This window comes from Rhea pennata, chromosome 2 (genome assembly GCF_028389875.1).
Source record: "Rhea pennata isolate bPtePen1 chromosome 2, bPtePen1.pri, whole genome shotgun sequence".
Classification (NCBI taxonomy): Eukaryota; Metazoa; Chordata; class Aves; order Rheiformes; family Rheidae; genus Rhea; species Rhea pennata.
Genome location: NC_084664.1, coordinates 32,238,771 through 32,259,595, shown reverse-complemented (window position 1 = coordinate 32,259,595; position 20,825 = coordinate 32,238,771). Strand labels below are relative to the sequence as shown.

Genomic DNA, 20,825 nt, shown 5'->3' with positions numbered 1-20,825 from the left:
TATTCAAATGTCGTTTTCACTCTACTGTTTCTTTGTGCCATCTATACGATGGTCCGTTTGGAAGACAATTTCATTTTCTTTACTTGCTGTTTTAGGCAATTGTTATTTAAATGGTAGGTTTTATTTTCTCATTTCTGTGTGCTTGTTTGATAAAAAGCTACTTCCAGTGATCCATTTGCACACTTCTGTTGTTGCTTAGTTCTGTTGAGCATGTTTCTAAAGTTACTAATACCTGTCCCATGCCCTGCAACATCACTTGCTGATAGTGATTAGCAAAGGCTTACAATAAAACGTAATGCACATTACCATGACTCAGGATTGGCATAAAGTCATGCAGTACACAGTCTTTTAAAAATGTTATGTTTTGAACAAACTGGATCCAACGCTTTGAAATTATACCAAATGAACACTTTTAATGTGGTAGCAATATTTATTTGACCATACATTAGAATCCCCAAACTGACTTTACTGTGTTTTATCACTAAGAAGGGTATAATAGGCCTCAGTTAGCTCTTCCCTACTTTCTGTAGCTATTTCTTGCTTGGATGAGGTGTTTCTCATGTTCTGCTGTGTAGCAGTAACGCCGTGAGTCTCAGCACTGGTGCTGCAGTGTACTTCTGAAGTTCCTAAAGTGCATTTCAGAGGCCTGCGAATCACCTGCATCCCTCTAAAGTGCTAAATCCTTTACAGGGATTAAAAGGAATTTCTGTAGCGTATGCACCACATGCTAGTGTCTCAACAGTAAAGTGTTTTAATCTCAATGAATAGGTAAACACCCCTTACTGTTAAATTACTGCATCAGTAGAAAAACAACAGATTTTTTGTACCGATGCAGCTAACCCAGTCACAGATCTTTGTTTACAAAGGAAGATATTCTTAATGCTGATAATGTTGATGCTATTTTTGTAGTATGGTTGAAATCAGTTGAAACATGTTGAAGTCATGCTTTGAGGTCACATATGATGTCAAATTAGAAACTGGGTTATTAGCATTTTTCCTGCTTTCAGGGGAAAGGACTCCAAGGCCAGACAAGACAAAACAAAGCAGCACTAACAATTATAGTCACTTAGGTGTTAAATTAATAAGTAATATTTCTGGTGAAGATAACTGTGTTTCACCATCATACTATGCCTTTTGTAACAACTGGGATATTTTAACTATGCTTAAAACTGGGCCATTTAGAAGTTTCTTTCAAAGTAATTTTTCTGACTTTTAACAGTTCCAATTATCTTACATAGATAATAATAAAATGAAAATCCGTTCTGCCGGTGCTGGTCCCCAGCAGCTGCCCGGTGCGTGTGGGTTGCCTGGGGCCGCACGCCGGGCATGCTGCAGAAAACACGATCGCGGCTCAGTGGCTGCTGCTGCCCCGTGCTCTGCCGCACCGGCTGCCTTGCGAGGGCTGAGACCCGGGAGATCCCCCGTCCCCAGGCAGCTCTGGGGTCCTCTGGGAGCCTGGCTGGGTGGTTTTACAGGGCAGCAGTATATGTCACTGGAGGCGAGGGGTCTACTGTAAACACTCTGCATCTTTTCTGTTCTGCTGCTGCAAGTTATAAAGTTGCTTCTAAAATATTGGAGCATTTGATAAGAAATGTAGAGTTTATCATCAGCTTTCTTTAATAAACAATTTTGCCTCATTAGCAGTGAAAGGCCTGATAAAGGGGGCACACAATTTATTTTTTCTATGAAAAAAAGATTTTTAAGTAATAGGAAAGATGAAAAGTATATCAACCATTTTCTAAGGGAAAGTTGTTTAGGTTTAGATTTGAGGTACTTAGGTTTTGTTGCATAAAGAATTAATTCAAATTCGGTCCAATAATTGAAAAAGGATTGTGCTGTACTGAGACTTTGCATGTCATATTTCAGCCTAGAGCAAGAGTTTACAGCCAAAGTACAATCTCTGATATTTTCCCAAACTTTAACTTAGAATGTGTCCTGTATTGTTTCAAATAATAAACTTCTCTTAATGTTATAACTTTGACCTTTTTCAATGTTTGTTATGTCAGCTTCTGTCCAGCTTTCCTACCAACAAATCAGACATAGTCTATTTTATTCTAAATCAAGTAGCTCATATAGTCCTGTGACAACTGTATACCAAATCATAAAGATGAAAAGTACCCACTATTTGTATCTCAGTTAGACTTCTCTATTTCTTGCATACTTGATATGCATTAGCTTTTGGACTTTTATGTAAAACAGGACAGCATTTTAAACACTGTAAAGGTTATAACTAAACTGTTCTTTTAGTAATAAAGGATTTCTCGCCCCAAAATCAAATGGACTGTTGAAACAGATAAGATATTTCTGTAATTAAGTAAGAAAGGGTGGATGTGCTAGAGTGAAAATACTGCTTTGTGACATAAACAAGTTGTGTGTATGTGTTTAACTATAGTCTTCCATGACAGAAATTTCTGCTGTCTGAAGGTTGCCTTTATTTCACTACTCTGTGCATTATTGCACTGTGTACACAGCAATTTCAAATTGTATCAGAAATTTTCCAAATGTATGTATTTTTAATCTCTGACTAGCACCAAGGAATCAAAATAAATTTCATAATTGTTTATTACGTTTATTATGTTTAAATGACAAAGGAAAAAAAAAAAAAAAAACAGAAGCTTTTTCCTAATGCTACATAAAGACAGGATCCCAGTAAATCAAGAGAAAACAATTTTTGGTCCAATCGAATCCTATTTGGCTCAGTGGAAAGACTCAGTCAGTGGGCCTGGCCTTGAATGGATTGGGAGAAATGTTTCTATGACTAGACCATTCTCATCTAGACCATGAGGGGAGTAAAAAAAAAAAATAATAAAAACCAACTTTGGTCAAAGAGCACTAAAAATCTAATTTTTCAAAAGCCACAAAATGTTTCAGAACTGTTACTGACAGAGAGAAATACTCCATTTCAGTTTATTTTCACAGGTGATTCGGAAGGTCTATGGTTCATATTAAACTATATCCTTCCGTTATGCATTTATTACAACCAATAAGTTAGGTGCGTTTATAACCTGATAGACACCTGTGAAAAACAGAAATTAGTTTCTGTTGGTTTAGCTGTAATTTTTATGAGATGTCAAATTGTATTTGGAAAGTATCGACTGAATCAATCCCTGTTGGTAGTAATTGTGACAACAGATTATTCCTTGCCTGCTTGGTCTTTGACATGCATTAGTATCTGCTTAATTTTTTAATTTAAGGAAACACTGTAATCTGCCCTTTGCCATGCTCACAGAAATCAGATTTCTTAAGGCATCTCTTTTTCCCTTATTTAAGTCTTCCTATTTCATCAAACTTTGGGAGCACAAAAAGGTGAGCCACTGCTATTACCTAGGAGCAACAAGGCTGAAAACAGGCAAGGAACATGATTTTGGCAATACCTTATGCAGACTGGCATAAAAGAGGTGAAATCCTCTGTGGAGACAGGGCACAACACAGCATGTATACTTTTGTTAGGGTCAGAAAACGGCCATTCAGTAAAAGTACAACCTTGCTGATGCATACTGTACCCCTGGGCAGCAGGTTGAAGAAGTGCAGGGTGTAATTTCCAACCATGGAGGGGACCAAAGAGAGGAAGGTGGTCACGGCCCCCGCCCTGCGGCATGCGCGGTCTCTCGCTACGACTTCGCTTGGCTTTGCCTTCTGCTCTGTTTTCTTTTGTGAAAAACTTTGAAAGAGAGAGAAATCTCTGAGGTTTCATGTTTTCCTGAAATTGAGGTCTTGTCTTTGGTCCAGGCTAGTGAATTCAGTTTCAGCTGGTTGAGCGCAAGTGAGCTGGTGCGGCCGGATCCTGAGGTTCCTACGCTGATCCCTTGACTCCTGCCTAAGAAGAGGGTCAGATTCAGAAACACACTTCTGTGGTTTAAATGTGAGCATAGGGCCAGCAAATAAACTAAACAAGTAAACGAAAAAACAAAAACAATTAAGTAAAATACATACGAGTATATTTAATTCTTTTAAGCAGCAGTACACTTGTGATTACTGCATCATTAGCGAACGCTGTTCCTGAGACTGTAGAGGACATATGGGTCTATTTAAGCAGAAGCTATTTAAGACAAAAGTCCAAGCGGTGGCAACTAAAAGAATCATAAAATCTGCAAGATAGAGTGTGATTAATAGGTGACAGCATTGGGCAATAGATAAAATATTCAGTCATTGACTTCCAGGTTCTAACAAATGAGATTGAGCCTCTTTCTTTCGGAATTTTATTTTTCTGTTTCTTTTTGTATATACCTTTTCCACATTTTGTACTTTAGTCTCATTTTAATAAACAAGAACAGAAGGAACAAAAAAGTATATAAAGGTGTATTTGAAACACTTTCAGTAGTTTGGTAATTTAAAAACAGTTTAGTAATCTGTTTCTTAAAGGGAAACCAAAAGGTAAATTTGATCAAGAAATGAGGTATTGTATTTTAAAAGCATTTTAATAAAACTTAGGTGAATATAATGTACTTAAGTGTTTGCAGTAGGAAGAGGATATTTTTGTGATTGTTTAGCAGAGGCAGAGGAGGTTTTTAGTAATGAGCTAAAATCTGCAGTAGTTTGCAAATGGCAAACGAAGGTGCTCTGCCAGTGGGTAAAAAATTTCAAGGTGCTGTGTTTGCAAGGGCATATTTATGCCTAATTTAATGTACTGTGAATAATTCCTATGAGGTCAGTGAGACTTTTTGTAATGAGTCAAATTTAACATGTGCATAAGTTTTTGCAGGTATACAGGTGGTATTGAATGGATCACAGTAGAAACCAAGTAGGATTTACTGATCTGATTTCCCGGACAAGATAAGAAGTGTTATTTTTTGAAGTGAACAGCATCAATAGTAAAAAGTAAAACCAAAATAATTTAACGTGTTGAGCACGATTGTGAAATTGTGGTCAAAATTGATGATGGAAATTCATTTGGAGTTCAGTTAATTTATGAGAAGAAAATCTTTCTTCTTCAGTATTCTAATATGTTGGTTCATTTAACAGGTGAACTATATTACTGTCTTTAATTCAGCCACCAGAGCCAAAAATATACACAAAGTCTTCTTGATGTCTTCTTTCAAACTGGAAACATATCTGTCCTATTCATTTACAAGGGATTATTCTAAAAAGTTACTGTTTACAAGATTTTTTGGTAAGAGTGATCAAAAAGATGCATGTAATATATAGCTGTCATGCAGCTATCGTTGTAGTTTGATACTCAAGACTGTGTTTGACAACTCTCAGTGATCCAAATGATTTACCTGAGATCCCTAAAAACAGGTCATATCATATAATGTTCTACTAGCTGTATCCGTTTTGAAACAGCATCTTTTCAGAGTTATAAAAATCCAGGAAATTAATCAAAAAAGCAATGGTCAATAAGCTAAGTACTTGTTTGCATAAAGAACAAAATTTTCCATTCCTGATATCTGATGCTTTTATCATTCACAAACACATTATTCGCCTGCCACAAACTGGCAACTCAAGCATTTACCATGGAAAGAAGGAGAACAAGGCAGTAAAAAATAGAGATAAAAATATTTCATGTAATGCAGAAGGCAGATAGGAGATATATATATATATATATATTATATATATATATATATATATATAGTGTGTATATATATATACACATACACACACACAATATAGACAATAAAACTTGAACATGATTCCAAGAAAAAAAAAGATCTCACTGTTTCAATCCAGTGTGTCTGCCAAAATGTCTTATTAGATTTTCTGTCCAACTGAAAGGATGAAAGTCTTGTCATCGTTGCACTTGCCAGAGGGCAGGAAAGAGAAAAGCTAACAACACTCTCACTAAGGAGAAACACTAGCAATAAGTGCAGAATGTGTTCGATTTCCAAGAGAGTTAATGAGAGGAGAGAAGTATTATCTTTCTAGATATATAAAGCACATAGCTCTGCTTTTTGTTTTAAATAAAAGGAATAACACAAGAGGGAGAAAATAAAACCTCCATTAGAGAGTGCAAAGTGTTTCTGTCCTATGGCAGGCTGCCCTTAACACTGCTTAATCAGGAAAAGTACAGAGGGATGAGGATTAGAGTTCCTTCATTGGCATCTAGGACCTGCGGGGGTGACTAGGAATGCCTATTTTCTACCTTAGTTGGCCCAGGTGTGCCGCCCACTTTAAAACCAAGGCACTTAGGTATCAGAGCCTATCCTGACTTGGTGAGTTAAGTATTTAATTCCTATCTAGTTTCTCTTTCTATTGAGGTACAGAATGGAAAGATGCTTTTAAATTGCTAAATCCTCTAAAAGGACAGTGTTTTGCTGAGTTTGCTTAACACATCCTGCAGTTCTGAATTCATCAGGCAGCACAGGAGCTGTGATCATCTCCATTCAAAAAGTGCCTGCTCCCTAGTTATCTGCTCACACTGCGGGCTTTGAGCCTACAGCTCCCGCTTGCAGGAGAGCTACCTTTGATGGGCCATAGTCTGGGCAGAGGAAACCTCTTGCCCTGGTTGAGGGTGGGCCACTGCTGAGGCCGGGGGGGGGGAAGGCAAGTACCCAGGAGCTTGATGGGCCAATCTGATGATTAATTCCTTGAGCTTGAGTGCTAGTGCCTGGTCCTTGCACCAACGACTGTTCTTGCAAGAGCCAGCTGCCAAATGTTTATTCCACCAGCAGTAAACCTGACTATTGCTAATCCCCCGGCAGAAATCCTAAAACTAAAAATCATATTTCATTAATTTTATCTAGGACACTTGTGTCTGTTATGTCTCTGGAGGATTAGCAAGATAAAAGTGAGAAGAGCTCCCTAGAGACATAACATGTTTCCAGGCATTCTGTATCCAGCAAAACAGTTTAAGCAATCCATTTACAAACTAAAAAAACTACAATCTAGTCACCAAAAATGATAAACTTAGCTTCAGTGAAAGGATACCTCATTAATATGGAGATAAGTAGAAGAATAAGTTAGTGGGACCTACATACTTTCCAAAAAAAGTGTAATTTTCCACCTTTTTTGCATAGTTGCATAGAGTAACATAGATTTTTGTTTACAGCTTATCTGTGTAGCTTGTCCATAATCTATATAAATTAACTATGGCTTCAAAGCCAACAGAAAATTTGAAAGACATTTATTTGTTAAAGACAGAAAGTATAGGGTACTGACTGTATTTTGGTCTATTTAAAAAGGAATGCAAAGAGCTACTTTTGGTTGTGTTCAGACTAGCATACTGATGTAATACTTTCTGCCTTTTTCCCCCATAATTGCCGGCATGTATTTGTCAAGCTGATGAAAAATAATGAAATTATATAGCAGTTTTTCTCCTGGAGCTTGGTTTAAATGCTTAGCTTGATATATGACCGAAAAGGTGACTTTCTCCATGCTCTGCTATTAGTAATGCGGCATTTAAAACAAGCAGTTAATGGAGGTTTTCTCTTATTTTTAGTGGGCAAGTTGACTGAAACATCATATATATGTGCTCATCTTTCCCAGAGAAGGCTTAATTAGGCTTTCTCTTTAATAAAAAGAATTGAATATACCTATTAAAAGTGTTAACTTAAATATTCACTTAAGATGCCAACTTGATTCCAGCCTTGGCCTCCTGGTTTAGAAGTAAAACGACCAAAAGTGACAACCGTCTGACTTCAAGATAATTTATTATAAACACATTTCTTAAGCCTGTGTGTTTATTATATAAACACACTCTAAGCCTGACTATCCATTAAAACTAAGCTTTCACCTCCCATTCCTACAATCCAGATTTATCAGAAATTCACCCCCTATGAAACTCTTTATGATCCCAACAGGCCTGATTCCTCTCGCTTGTTTTATTTCTAAACTATAAATATTGTTTTTTCATTCCTCAGTGTGGAAATTTGGCTACATCCATTTTACATGCTTACTGGAGTAGAAAACTGCCTAATCAGATAGGAAAACAGTTGGCGGTGTATAAATCAGGGTTTGCCGAGGATTTCAAAGTGTGAAACTGGGCAGACGAGCACATATCCTAGGAGTTCTGCCTTTCCCTAGCATCCCTGTAGAGATTTCACATGGCAAATATGATCACCGGGGCCATCTGTATAAATATATGGGTGTGTTGTCCTGAATTAACTCAGCAGCTCTATTGGGGAATGTATTTAATGTTTTGTTTTTAAATTTCCCCACCAGACTGTCTGAAATACCAGGAAGAAAAATCTTATCATCTTGATTTGGATGAGGAAATCGATAGTAATATGTGCTTTGCTACCAGCTGGTCTAACAGAAAGCCCAAAGTTAAGCTCAGAGTGCTCCCTGGTGAAGCTCCAAGGATGAATTCGTCCTCCCATGTGCTCTGGGTTGGTAAGGCTAGGGTACTGAAAGCAATGCTGTGCTACAAACAGCCTCTCTCATGCTCTAGGAAAAAAAAGAAAGAAAAAAAAAAATCTTTGTATATACAAATAGTTTTACTGTAACATTGCCCGTTCTACTCAGTCGACATTCCTCTCTAACATTCACGTCGAAGCAGAGTTAAGCAAAGATTCATGTTGTAGTGGTGACAGGAGGAGTTGTTATACAAGATGTAAAGTTTCCCTTGGATTTCATGTCACGATTTTTTCTCATTATTTAAACAAGAACTACATTGAAGTGGTGCAGGTACCAGGCAATAAAGATTTCCCTTGGTGCTGACAAACGCTGAGACCGCAAACGGAGGTGCTTACATGCCGCAGGAGATATTGCATAATGTTCTTTTCCGTTAAGGCTAGGGGTTGCTGTCACAAAGGAAACATCTTTATATAAGAATTACTAATATATAAAAAATATTTATTTCGCATTATGTATGAAGATTTCACTTCCAACGTGTTTTATTCAGTAATGTATGGAAAGAGTTTCTAAGAATGCAGCTTTGAGCCTGCCATATATATTAAACTGTTCTTGGAATTGCTTCAAGTATTTTCATAGTAATTCTGCTCGATTGTTTAGCAATACCTAAGTACAATAATGCAAGAGCATGTTGTTTGTTAGAAATAAAATAAGGAGGAATGTGTGCTTTATGGAGAGATCTGACAAAGCTTTTATAAGTGGTGTACGTGAGATACCTACATATTGGAATCACAGGCAGTTTATCAAGTCCATTTGTGAGGGTTTTGGCAAGTGAAAATTGTTTCTGTGGCTATAAGTTGTTAAAAAAACAAAGCAAACAAGGAAAAGAGTTTTGCTGGAATGCGGCAGTTCACGTAGGGGTCACTGGTATGGGAGCTGAGGTGCGCATGACGTGTTAATTGAGAGAGGAAAAATTGGAGACAGGGCTTGATTTAGAACAAGAGGCGGCTGTACCTAGGAAGCAAGCGCCAGCACCAAGCCCCCTGGCCACAGCATCCAGAAAAGCAGTAAAGCCATGGCTGGACAGCAGTTGCAGTGCTCACACTCTGACTTTTTGGGCTCTTATGGTAGCTGTTATTTTGCTGCCTTCCCAAAATAACTGCAAGATGGTGCTATAAAGAACAAGTGTATTTTCCCCTTTTCCTCTCAGCATTATGGAATCAGCAGTGAAGTACTGTTGATAGGGAGGTTGAACAATGGAGTTTCCACAAAAGATTTTAAAATTTTGAAACTGCTCGCCTGTAAAAATGTCTGAAACAAAGCTTTCTAAAGTGCAAACAAAAATTTTCATAGCAAAAAGTTTTTTCTTTGTTTCATGAAACAAAAGATTATTAGCTGCAAAAACTTTGTGAGCAGTTTTGATATTATTACATGTGTTTGTTAATTTTTTTTTACTTTTTAGTATAAAAATGCTTTTCCTGAAAGGCAATAGGGTATCAGCAATCATATGAAAATCCTTATCCTAAAAAAGCCATTTTGAAAGAACTTCTTTTCAGCTGAAATTATTTTCCTATATTGGATGACAGACCAACCAGCATACACACCTTTGTGATAAACCTCATTACTGCAGAAATACTTACCAACTGCATTGCAATTGCTGCTTTCCAAGGAAATTATCTGGACATGGCGAAGGCATAGAAATAGCCATAGATTGACAGCAGTATGGTTTGACTGGTGAAGTAACTGCCAGGGCCTTTTCCCTCTCTGTTGCCTCCTAGGTATTCCTTTGAAAGTAGGTTGCTGATATTCCACGTTCGCTTTTGTTACAAGAATTTCACTGCGATTTCAGTAGTTGCCTATTTGCCTCGCATGACGGGGTCAGAAATCACAGAATTTTGCCAGGCAAAAATTGTTTTACTATCCTAGCCTTGACAATTTACTCTGATGAAAGATCTGCTCATAGGAGTTTTGTCTATGTTAAGATGGCTGAATGTACAAAAATTCATCAAATTTCTACAAAATATTTTGCTTCTTTGCCGTGCAGTGCTGCGTGAGCCTTGCAAAACTAGGTTTCCAGAGGTGATATTCTTCTGCTCGTTGCCATGACTGTATTTATAAAATGTACTGCCTTTTGGCACCAAGAGTTTTCTACTGAAAACAGTTTTGCTATTTTAGGAATGTACAAGATTTGTAGAAATAAACTTACTAAAAACAAAGAAGGTTTCTAGAATTAGCACATTATATTGTTCTGAATATTGACTAAACATGCATTTTGGTTATGTTTTAGCCAAAGTGTTTTTTTATGGTTTGCCAGTTTTGGCACACTGGATTTTTGCTTGGTCAGGTACATAGTTCTGTACCACATCTATGATTAAAGGTCATGTGGTTTTAATTGTTATCTCAGATAATATTTTCACCAGTGCCTCTTATTTCTCTGCAATGGATGTAACCCTGCCTGAATAATGAATAGAAGTAGACTAAGGCATCAATCACTAATGATGCTGCAGGGAAGATATTTCAGAAGACTTGCAAATGTCATCACCCAAAAAAGACTATTTTGTGAGCTGGGACCATATTAAATGATGAGACAGATTTCATTTTCCAAAGAAAATATTTCCTCTAGGATTAGTCAAAAGTACTTATTTAGAATTTTAGTTACATTCCTAAGGTCCTAAGGGAGTCTCAAGATGTAAAGGATACCTATGTATTCAGCATGCCTATGTGTAATACGGACTTTCAAAAAGTGAATTTTAATTAGAAAAATATGATTTTAATCAACCGGGTACTGAAGACTTGAAATGCCTTCATTTCAAAGACATTTTATTATAATTCACCTGTAGGCTGAAAGTGAAGATTGCCGTTATTGGTGTTTCCCTGCTCTCTTGGAATAGGTTTGGTTTATTTTCACAAAAATTGTTTAAATATTGAGCCAAAAATGTATTGAAACCAAGTAGATTAAAGTTAGGTGAGGTCTACTAGATAAATTACTACTCTCTCAGGTGCTGGGCTGCAGTTCAGTCCAAGACAGTTGACTCAGATTAAATTAATTTAGTGGTCACATCTCACATAGTTTAAAACAGTGGGATTTTCTGCTTGAGACAGGAGGGAAATGGAGCTAGCATGGATGACAAATTGTTTCTCACCTTTAGGTGGTCTTTTCAGGCTTGAAGTTATTTTGAAGCAAAACTGAGAAATACAAATGGTCCTACTTATGTTGTCCTTGGCTTCCGAGTTAAACAAAACAAAACAAACTTGTCTCCATATTCTGGTTTTCAAGACAGCGTGTGCAGGATTTTGAGACAGATGCTGCAAATGTTAGGGTTAACATTAACTCATTTTCTCAAAATGCCTGAATCATCAGGGTGAGCGATCAACACTTTCTGTCATTTTTGATCTCATACTAAAAGACTTAAAGCTGAATTTCCTCTGTTGCTGAACCATTATCTTTGGTCATAGCTCCACTATAACTTTATGCTGAGCTAAACTGCCTCGACTACTTTTTTCTTCTGCCTCTGACTCATGCCTGTGTGAGTGTTTGTGGCCGCATGTTGGATCAGATTAAGGAATAAACTATTTTAAAAATAAATAATAATTTTAACTTCCATCAGTTCCCTAATCAGCTTTTTTGTATTACAGCATTTATGATGGGATAAAGGAAGGGTATCCTTAGAAGGAATAAGCAGTTGAAGGTACTGAAACAGGAAAGAGTGTTTCTTTTCAGGTCGGTGCCATCCCTTTGCTGACATAAAGTGTTTAAAGAAATTGGATATTAGAGTTGCACAGGATCCGAAGCAGTATCAATGGTAAAAAACATGAGCGAATGGATCTGTAAAGAATCATGAACTGATAATAAAAATAGTTAAGGAAGTGTGCTGCTAGACCAAAAAGAAAAATTTTAACTTGTATTTTACTCAATTTCACTTTTTTTATGAAAATTCTTCTAACAGTAAGGAACTCAGTGAAATGGTTTGGGCAAAAAATTTTACATTTATGCAGTTCTGTACAGAAGATAAATATCCTCTTTATGCCTGTCCTCCCGTCTTTTTCCCCTTTCTTCTTGGTTTTGTGCAGTATGTTCAAATTCACTTAGAGGTTACTTTTTTTTAAGGTTATCACCAACCTTGGGCCTCTGGAGTTCATTCTTAATACTCCAAGTCATCACAGAGTCCATCATGGTAAGCAGAATATGACCTCTGATTCCTCAGTGTGCTTTTTCTAGTGGTATTGTAATAATAAAACAAAGTTAAAATGAGAAATATATTTTAGTTTTATTGCAGGATTTCTAGTTTAGGTCATTGCTGCAGAAAAATAGTTATTGTTCTGTTAGAAGTCTCACAGCATTTGTAAAAAAATATATTTTTTATAACTTAAGTTTAATTTTTAAACCTTTACAACTGAGCTTAATAATTGAGCAGAGATCAAACTTGGATAATTTGAAATAATTTGCTGCTTTTGAGAAAAGCTTTTCAATATTTGTAAATATGAAGAGACTGGCAGAAAAATATATCACCTTTCCCTGATTACTCAAATGTAATAATCTTGTCAATCTTTAACAGATGCTCTTACCCTTCAATTTCAAGCAGTGAATATGCTTTTATTTGAAAGAAGAGGTGTTAAATGTTTTAGTGGAATTTGATTCAATTGACTGAATTATTGAAAAATCTCACTTTGCACCTGTACAATATGACTGATACAACTTTTCATCAATATTTAGGGGCAATAAAGACTGTACTGCATATCTAAGTTGGGTTAATAACTCCATTGCATTGTGAAAAAAGTCATGAACATATGTGGGGAGCAAAACTGGGCTCCATAGATGCTATTGGCTCATTCAGTGGGCATCTTGTAAAGAGCAAAGATAAGAAGTAGAAAAGTAATAGGGAGATGGAGATAATTTGAAACAGACTCAAATACAGTTATATGTACAGAGGATGTTATTAATATTTATTATATCCTCCATGTGTAAAGTGTTTATGGCACTGTGTAGACTTTTAAAAAAGGCTGGGGTGCTGTAAGTGTCTAATCCTTAAAATTTGCACAAGTACTGGTAATCCTGGAGGGAGACACTCTGCTCTTATTTGCTCTGCTGTAAATCCAGAGTAATCCTCCCAGCCTGATCCTCATCTGAGTTGCATAGATTCACTCCAGAGCTTATCAAGTGTTGTACAGAATTGCTCCAGACAAACTCTGCAGACTTGGTGATATATAATCAATGATTTTTTTGCTCGTATTGCTGATAGGACAGCTCATTTTCAAATATGTTTCCTATAAAGTAGATAAGTGAATCAATTTTTCTCACACTGAAGTTAATAATAATGAAGGCAGGATCGGAAAGGCATAGAGGATATGCAGAGACAGCTTGAAGTCATTAATGAGAAGATTGTGCATAAATGTATTTGGCATTTATTTTGTTAGGTATAAATTGGTTTGTCTGAGCTGATTTTTATTGTTTGCCTTTTAATATTCTCTTATAAATATATTGTAGCTAAATTAACTCTCCAAAGAATCCTTTAGTTTCATAGAAAGTTTGGGAATTTTGATATGTCTATTTGTACTTGAGTAGTAAGAGAATAATAAGCATAGTACAAGAGATTTTATAGATGGCTATGGAGTGGTAGGTTAGCTGCCTTTTAAATTTATTTTTAGATTAGAAAATGATACTAACAGTTAAAGTTCACCTGCATAGTTCAGTTGCATTTTCTATCATTCGTATGTACATTTTAATGTATGCAATTACTGATCTCTAAATGGTTTTATTATAGGAAGAAATCCTTATTGCATTGACAAAAATTATGGTGGCACACTCATTATTTGGGACAGAATATTTGGTAAGTGAAAAACGTTGTGCTCACTTTCTGTTTTATATTTGTTTTATATTTGTTTGTGTGGCAAACAAAAATCCTTATACTGTAGATTTGATTGCTCTTTTTTTTTTTGTCTTTGTTTTTCTTCCATCAGGAACTTTTGAGGCAGAAGATGCTAAAGTTGTGTATGGTTTAACGCATCCAGTAAATTCGTTTGAGCCTATCCTGCTCCAGGTGCTATAGTTTGTTTCACTGACTCCGATGTCTTCAGTAGGCACTCATGTTCAATCAAAACACCTAGATTTAAGGCGTGGTGGAGTCCACTCATGCATTGTTGTGCAGTCAGCAGCTATCTTCAGTATTCATTGCAAAACAGCTATTTCTTACATCTTACACCAGTTTCAGTGTTCCTGCACACACAAAATGTTTGATTCTACTCACTGCAATGAACACATGCAGAGCATGTAAAGCTATCATGAAAATATTAACTAATTTCAGTGGGGATAATAACCGGCTAGTGATTTATTTATCCGCTGAATGATGTCCATTTAAGCACGCACAGAGCAATAGGCAGGGATGCTCAGACATAAACTGTATTTCATCCATTGTTTATGTCTTCTCTAAAAAATTGCTATTTCATAAATAATCCCATGGTACCGTATCTTTCCTTTGTTACCTGTGCTGCATATTGGCTGTTCAGAGTGATCTGTGTTGACAATATTGCACAGCAGCCATCATGGTTTCAACAAAAGCTGTGGAACAGTTCAGATAAAGTTAAAAAAAAGGAAAAAGAAAACTATTTAGTGTGGTGCTTCTGAGGTTTCTTTGTCCTTTGGCCTTACTTCAGCTAAAGAAAAATTCTGTGTAAAAACCTCAGATACTAAGGAGTGCTGAAGTCCCCATTTGCTTTTCATAGCTGTTCACTCAAGCAATTATCTGAAAGAACGAGAAATTCTGCCTGAAGAGGTGTCTGAGCTGTAACCAGGAAAGATAGCTACGGTCTGTGCAAATATATCCGTGCTAGTCAGAAACTGGATAATTTAGGTATTGTTAGTGTGTTCTGTCAAGGCCCCAATTACCAAATTCTAATTTAAAACTACCGTAAGTATAACTGTACAAAATGCTGTTAAACACTCTGGACTGATTTCAGGAGGGACTAATTTTCCTTTGGGCAGATGTTATCATAATCCTCACTATAAAACAAGAGCCTGATATGGCTCCTGCCTAGTTCAGTCAGGTTTTCTGAACTTCTGACTGTCTTCATTTCCTTTTAATTCGTTACAGACTTTGAAAACATTTACGTGAAAGCTAAGAGTAGAGTAAAATATAATGTTTTGCTAAATTTTATTTTACTAACAATGAAAAATTACTTGCTCTTTTTTCACAGTTACGTCCCTTGGCTCTTATTTGGAGCACGTTTTGGGCCACACCTGGATTCTGCAATAAGCTTTCTGTCTTATTCAAAGGGCCAGGCTGGGGACCAGGCAAACCTAGACTTGGCCTTCCTGAGGAAATCCCAGTGGTAAATAGAACATGCAGAGGCTTTCAGTTTTATGTAATTTACTTGGACCTCTTAATGCTACTGGATCAATGTTAAAAACTCTACACATGCTATTTTAAATTAGCAAATTAGCAGTCATAAAGCATAGGGAAAGATGAAATGGGAACAGAAACTGAAGGAAATGAGTGTTTTAGCTACGTTTTTCCTTTTTAGTTAAAGGAAAAAATACATCTTTTCATCATTCATTTATTAAAAAAATTTTCAAAACTGTTATAGAAGAAGGTTGTTACTCTTTTTCTTTTAGCTGTGAACATGCATACAAAGGTAAACTCTATCTTACATTAAATGGTATATATGTGTGTTTGATAACAGATTATCTTTGTGTAATTATCTGTGGTCCTTAATCTTTTTTTGTGTTTGCAATTATAAATAATACTAAAAATAACAAGCAAGAGCAAATCACTGTTGAAGACTGTTATCTGTTTTGCTTTACACAGATCACTGGAAAAGAAGTTCCCTACAACCCAAATGTACCTGCGTATCTTAATTGCTATGCTGTAGTACATTTTGTTGTAATAATGGACTTGTATATTGACCTGCTTGCTACAGTGACTGTAAGTAATCCCTGCCTTTATGAACTTGTTAGATGCAAGTATTGCCCATGCTTTAAAAGGAAGATTGTAAAGGAACACGGGTCTTGTGGTGCTTGCAAACGTGAAGTCTGGTGTGACATGAGTTGAGACCTAGGGGAGCACTGCCTCAGGGCAAAAACCTTCTCCAGCCTCTAATAACAACACTGATACAAATAAAGCAAGGAGAGGCAGGTGTTTATCATGTTGTGTCTGGGCAGATGGGATTGCTCTGGTAACCTGATGCAATTACCCTCCAGGTGTACTAGACAGTCTCTGAAGCTGTACGCTGAGGTCATCTCTGCATGTAAGAAGTGAGACATTAGCTGCTGCTACAGCTTTCCACCTTTGAGGAATTCAGCCTCTGGCTAAGGGTCCTACAGTACCTGTTGCATACTTAAAAATCAGGTCTCCTTTGCATGTCTGAATATGGCCATCCATAAATGATTCCAGAGTCATTTGAAGGTTTTCAGAAATCTTATCCAAATGTTGAAGTTGTGGTCTTCCAGCTCAGATGTTCTTCTTATGTTCCCTGGTGTGAAAAACAGGAGAGGGACTGTGTGTGCAATAATCTCTTGGGACATATGTGGCAACAAGCTTATAGCAACTCTGTATGTATAATCCATTATGGCTTTACAGCCTTTTTTTTTTTTTTTAAGTAAGTTAGATGTCTCTTGCATAGCAGAAGAATGATGCAATTTTTGAGAAAAGTTTAAAGAGTATTTTATGTAGCATTCGTATATAATACATATAAAATCTGAGGACAAGGAATTAAACCAAAGGTTGGGATAAATTTCTACGATGTATACAAGATGCACAGTACACACAATTGCCAGTGTTCATATATTGAGAAAAGTGCCTGAAAGATTTCAAGATACATTGCTAGACCCCTTTATACCAGCAGCAAGTCATATTTACCCAGGAATATAGCATTTTTTTACTGGATTACTGTTGCTTTTCATAAGAATTGAGGAGTTTATTTATGAATTTCTTCCCTTTTTTATTTTCTATTTTCTTCATTTTCTGGTCTTGGAAGGAGAATGGATAGTCCAAATTATTTTCTCTGCTGATAACTGCAGCTATTTAAGAATAAATAATAAGGGGAGCTGGAAAATGCAGAAAGGAAACCTCCCGAAGATCCACCATTTATGCAGTTACAGTAGCAAAACAAGTAGAAAACTCTCTGCACAAAACTGTGGTGTAATAAGGTAGTAATGATAAGGAGGAGGAGAGCATGGAGGACGAGCAGCACCTCATCTCAGGACATAAACTTTCAGCGTGGGTGTAGAGAGTCTGGTCCTCAGGCTGAGATCCAGGATCACTCTGCAGTGCAGTGGGGAAGCTGTCATGAGAAGGAAGCTTGTGTATGAATAACTTTACTTGGCAAAATCTTTCTTCAATATCGGTTTTCCACTACACTGAATTATGAAATGTCTATGGATACAACTGGAACTTTCTGTCTGGCTATGAATTATGTCATGACTGTGGCATAGCTCCATAAATGGAGAGAGCTAACTGTTTTCCTCATTTTTAGGTATAAGTTCCATTTCATAATAGCAATAAGACACAGCACACAGCTATTACATTTCTCAAGTGATTACAGTTTCTCAGTGTTTGGGCTCATGCCCTGCAGAAGTGTTAAGTTTCTCTATATGCAAAGAGCAACCATATACCTTCAGTCTGAATGACCTACATTTAACTTAAGAGCAAATCAAGAAAGAGCTAATATATATATCTTCCTCAGGACAGAGAATACAGTGTTTATTTTTTATATAGCAATCATCTGCATTACATCCAGAAAATAAAATTACCTCTGAGCTCTGCACATCCAGGTCTGATCCAAAGCTCATTGAACTAATGGGAGCTGGATCAGTCCCAGAGAGAGTGCTAGGAGTGTAAAACTGCAGTACATACAAAGCAAAAGTCTCATAGTTTCAGAGCTGCGTGTATCACATAAATCAAAGTCAAGTCTACATTAAACACACTTTGGAGTACCTTTTTATTGTTGCTAGATACTGTAAAACTTACTCTCTGTGACTATAATACTGTGAGTGTCAGAGCAGTTTCAGTTAGACAAAAACAAATGTTGAAATAAAATAGGTCTTTTGAAGGTTGGGAACACAATGACTACATCCATTCAGTAGGACATCATGGAGTCGTACGTATGGCATATTGCTAAGAATTCACACAGTTTTAGGCATTTTCAGTTGTGTGTACAAAGACACCTAACACAATTTTCGTAGCATTGTATTAGCACTCTGCGTTTGAATATCCAAAGTGAATGATATATGACAGTGGAGCATCTGTTAAATTCTGAAATGTGCTGACATCTTTCATAGCAGTTTGTCTGAAACTGAGCGCCCTAGGATCAGAAAATACATTTGAATTACTCTTCAAAAAGAATAAAACAACCTAAAGTCCTTTGAAATGTGAAAGTGAGTTTGGAAACTTTTGATTCTCATCTAAATAAACATTCAACTGGAATGGCATATTTCCTTGGTTTAAATGAATTATTTCTTCTTTACTAAAAAAAAACATGCTGTGGTAATCTGTTGATTACAAAGCAATGTAAATGTCTTCCCAAAATTCCATAACCCCTTCTTTTAAAGCTCCCAAGAATTTTTAAAGCTTTCAATGAAACCAAAATCCAACAGAAATATTTTTTTTCTGTTCAGTTGCAGCCAATAACCACATTGCAAAGTTGTGGCCGACTCGTAGCTAAGGAACCTGCTGTGGTCCCACAGGCTTCTCTATTTATACAAATATTCCAGTATATAAATACTCATTTATTTTATATACACATGCATGCATATAATGTTTAAGTGGAATGAGGATGCTAGACTAACTAAGGTGTAAAAGGCACATTCTTTTCACACTGCAACTTGCAGCATGCAGCTTTAATATATGATGTTTAGTTTAGTGATATAACCCACTGACTATTTTGTTGATTTTGGTAGAGTAATGCCTAGAAAATGGATGCCTCAGCTGCCAGCATCCACTTCATGGGGTGATACAAGTTTGAATGTAAATAAAAGAATCAAGGGAGTATGTAACTATACTGCTGGAACTGTAAAGAGAAAGTTAAAGAAGCAAACTAATAAGTAGATATTTATGCTATATGACTGGTTTTCTAAAAATGTTTATCCCCAAATGGCATCATACTGTATTTCATCACAGATTTCTTGATAACCTTTGACTAGGAGCCCAAATGAGCACCACATTTTTTGCGATGTGGAACAGCTTGAATGTGGGACTTACAGTGAAGGGTTACTTGCCTTCTACCTTCATAGTTGCCAGCAGTATTCATGCTTCACCATTCATTACTCCAGAGAATTTTGGAAGGGGAAGGCAGCACTACTGAACTCCGTCTTCTTCTGACATTACAATGACGTACATTGTGCAAGTCTTACGATTATGCTAGTATGCAAATAACTGTGATCTGCAGGTTGTGCTTCTAGATCGCTCCAGTCCTTCATATTCTGGGCCACAGGCTGTATTGGACCATAATAAGGTCTACAAATGAGTCTACTACTCAAAATGATATGGTTCAAGTAGGAGAATGTTTGAAATGAAATAAAAATTGACCTGAAAAACAGAATCTGAAAAACAGGATCATACCTTGCTCAGGTAGTTATTGATACTCAAGAATCTCATATATCATTTTAATCCAGAGGCTAAAGGCCTTTTTACTTTGTTTCTCCTGAATTACAAGATTTCATCAGTTCTTTTTTCTCCTTTTATGAAATTACATTGAAATATATTTACCAATCTTTGCTGGAAATTGAGTATCATCCATATTTAAAACCAAATTACAGTTTACACATGTCCTTTCAAGTTCTTCATCTATATATTTTCTTTTCATTTCTTTTCATTTTCTTTTTCATTTTGTCAGAGAAATGTGCAGAGTCAAATGATAACTCCAGGCTCCAATTTTACACCTGTTAGAAAAGCTTTTTGACTAAGGGAAGTTTGCAAAATGACTCTTCAAAATATTCACGCCTTTATTTGTGTAGAGAAAGCTTTAATCTGAATTACAATATTGCTGTATCACTGATATCAAGGTAATCATTTTGTCAAAGTCCATCAACAGAGAATAATAAAAATTAGCCTTGTGTAATCTTTTGGAAAGAAAGCACATTTCCTGAAAAGATACTAGTTTCAAAAGAGTCTTTTTTTCTTTATCCTTTTAGCAATAGTTATGAATTTCTTTAGCAAATAAAAAAAATCTCGATAGAAGTTATAAGAGAGAAAAGCAGTAAAATTATGACAGAAAAGTTCTGTTTTGGAGCAGTGTTTTCATTGCTGATATTTAAATCCATTCAAATCTGTCTCTTAATTTTGGACCTTGCTCTCCAGACTTACTTTCTAACAAATGGCAAAAAAATAGGATCATTCAGAAAGCACTGTTCACTGATTACAGTGGGAGCTTAGGTTACAACAGGCTTTTAGGCACTTCACTTAAGGTACTTAAAGGTAGGTGGAATGATTCAGCATCTTAGTTTTCTGAAACTTGAATCATAAGGAAACCCAGCTGCCTAGACTTTGGTGGTTGTTTGTCTAATGCTAACCACCTAGGAAACTCTGAGAAGAGCGAAAAGTCTGAAATCATGCAGCTCTTTTGAATTGGAATTTGGCAATACCTGTGTTTATTCCAAGTAGGTA

At 36.4% G+C, this 20,825-nt stretch overlaps 1 protein-coding gene across 1 annotated transcript in view; it reads left to right on the top strand.

Moving 5' to 3' along the window:
- AGMO (alkylglycerol monooxygenase) overlaps positions 1-20,825 on the top strand; it is a 192,637-nt gene that overhangs the window by 88,734 nt on the left and 83,078 nt on the right. Inside the window, exons 6-10 of the mRNA XM_062567788.1 lie at positions 12,338-12,404; positions 13,992-14,057; positions 14,188-14,267; positions 15,421-15,555; positions 16,032-16,148. Of these exons, the coding sequence (XP_062423772.1) occupies positions 12,338-12,404; positions 13,992-14,057; positions 14,188-14,267; positions 15,421-15,555; positions 16,032-16,148 (465 nt within the window). The remainder of the gene's footprint in view (positions 1-12,337; positions 12,405-13,991; positions 14,058-14,187; positions 14,268-15,420; positions 15,556-16,031; positions 16,149-20,825) is intronic.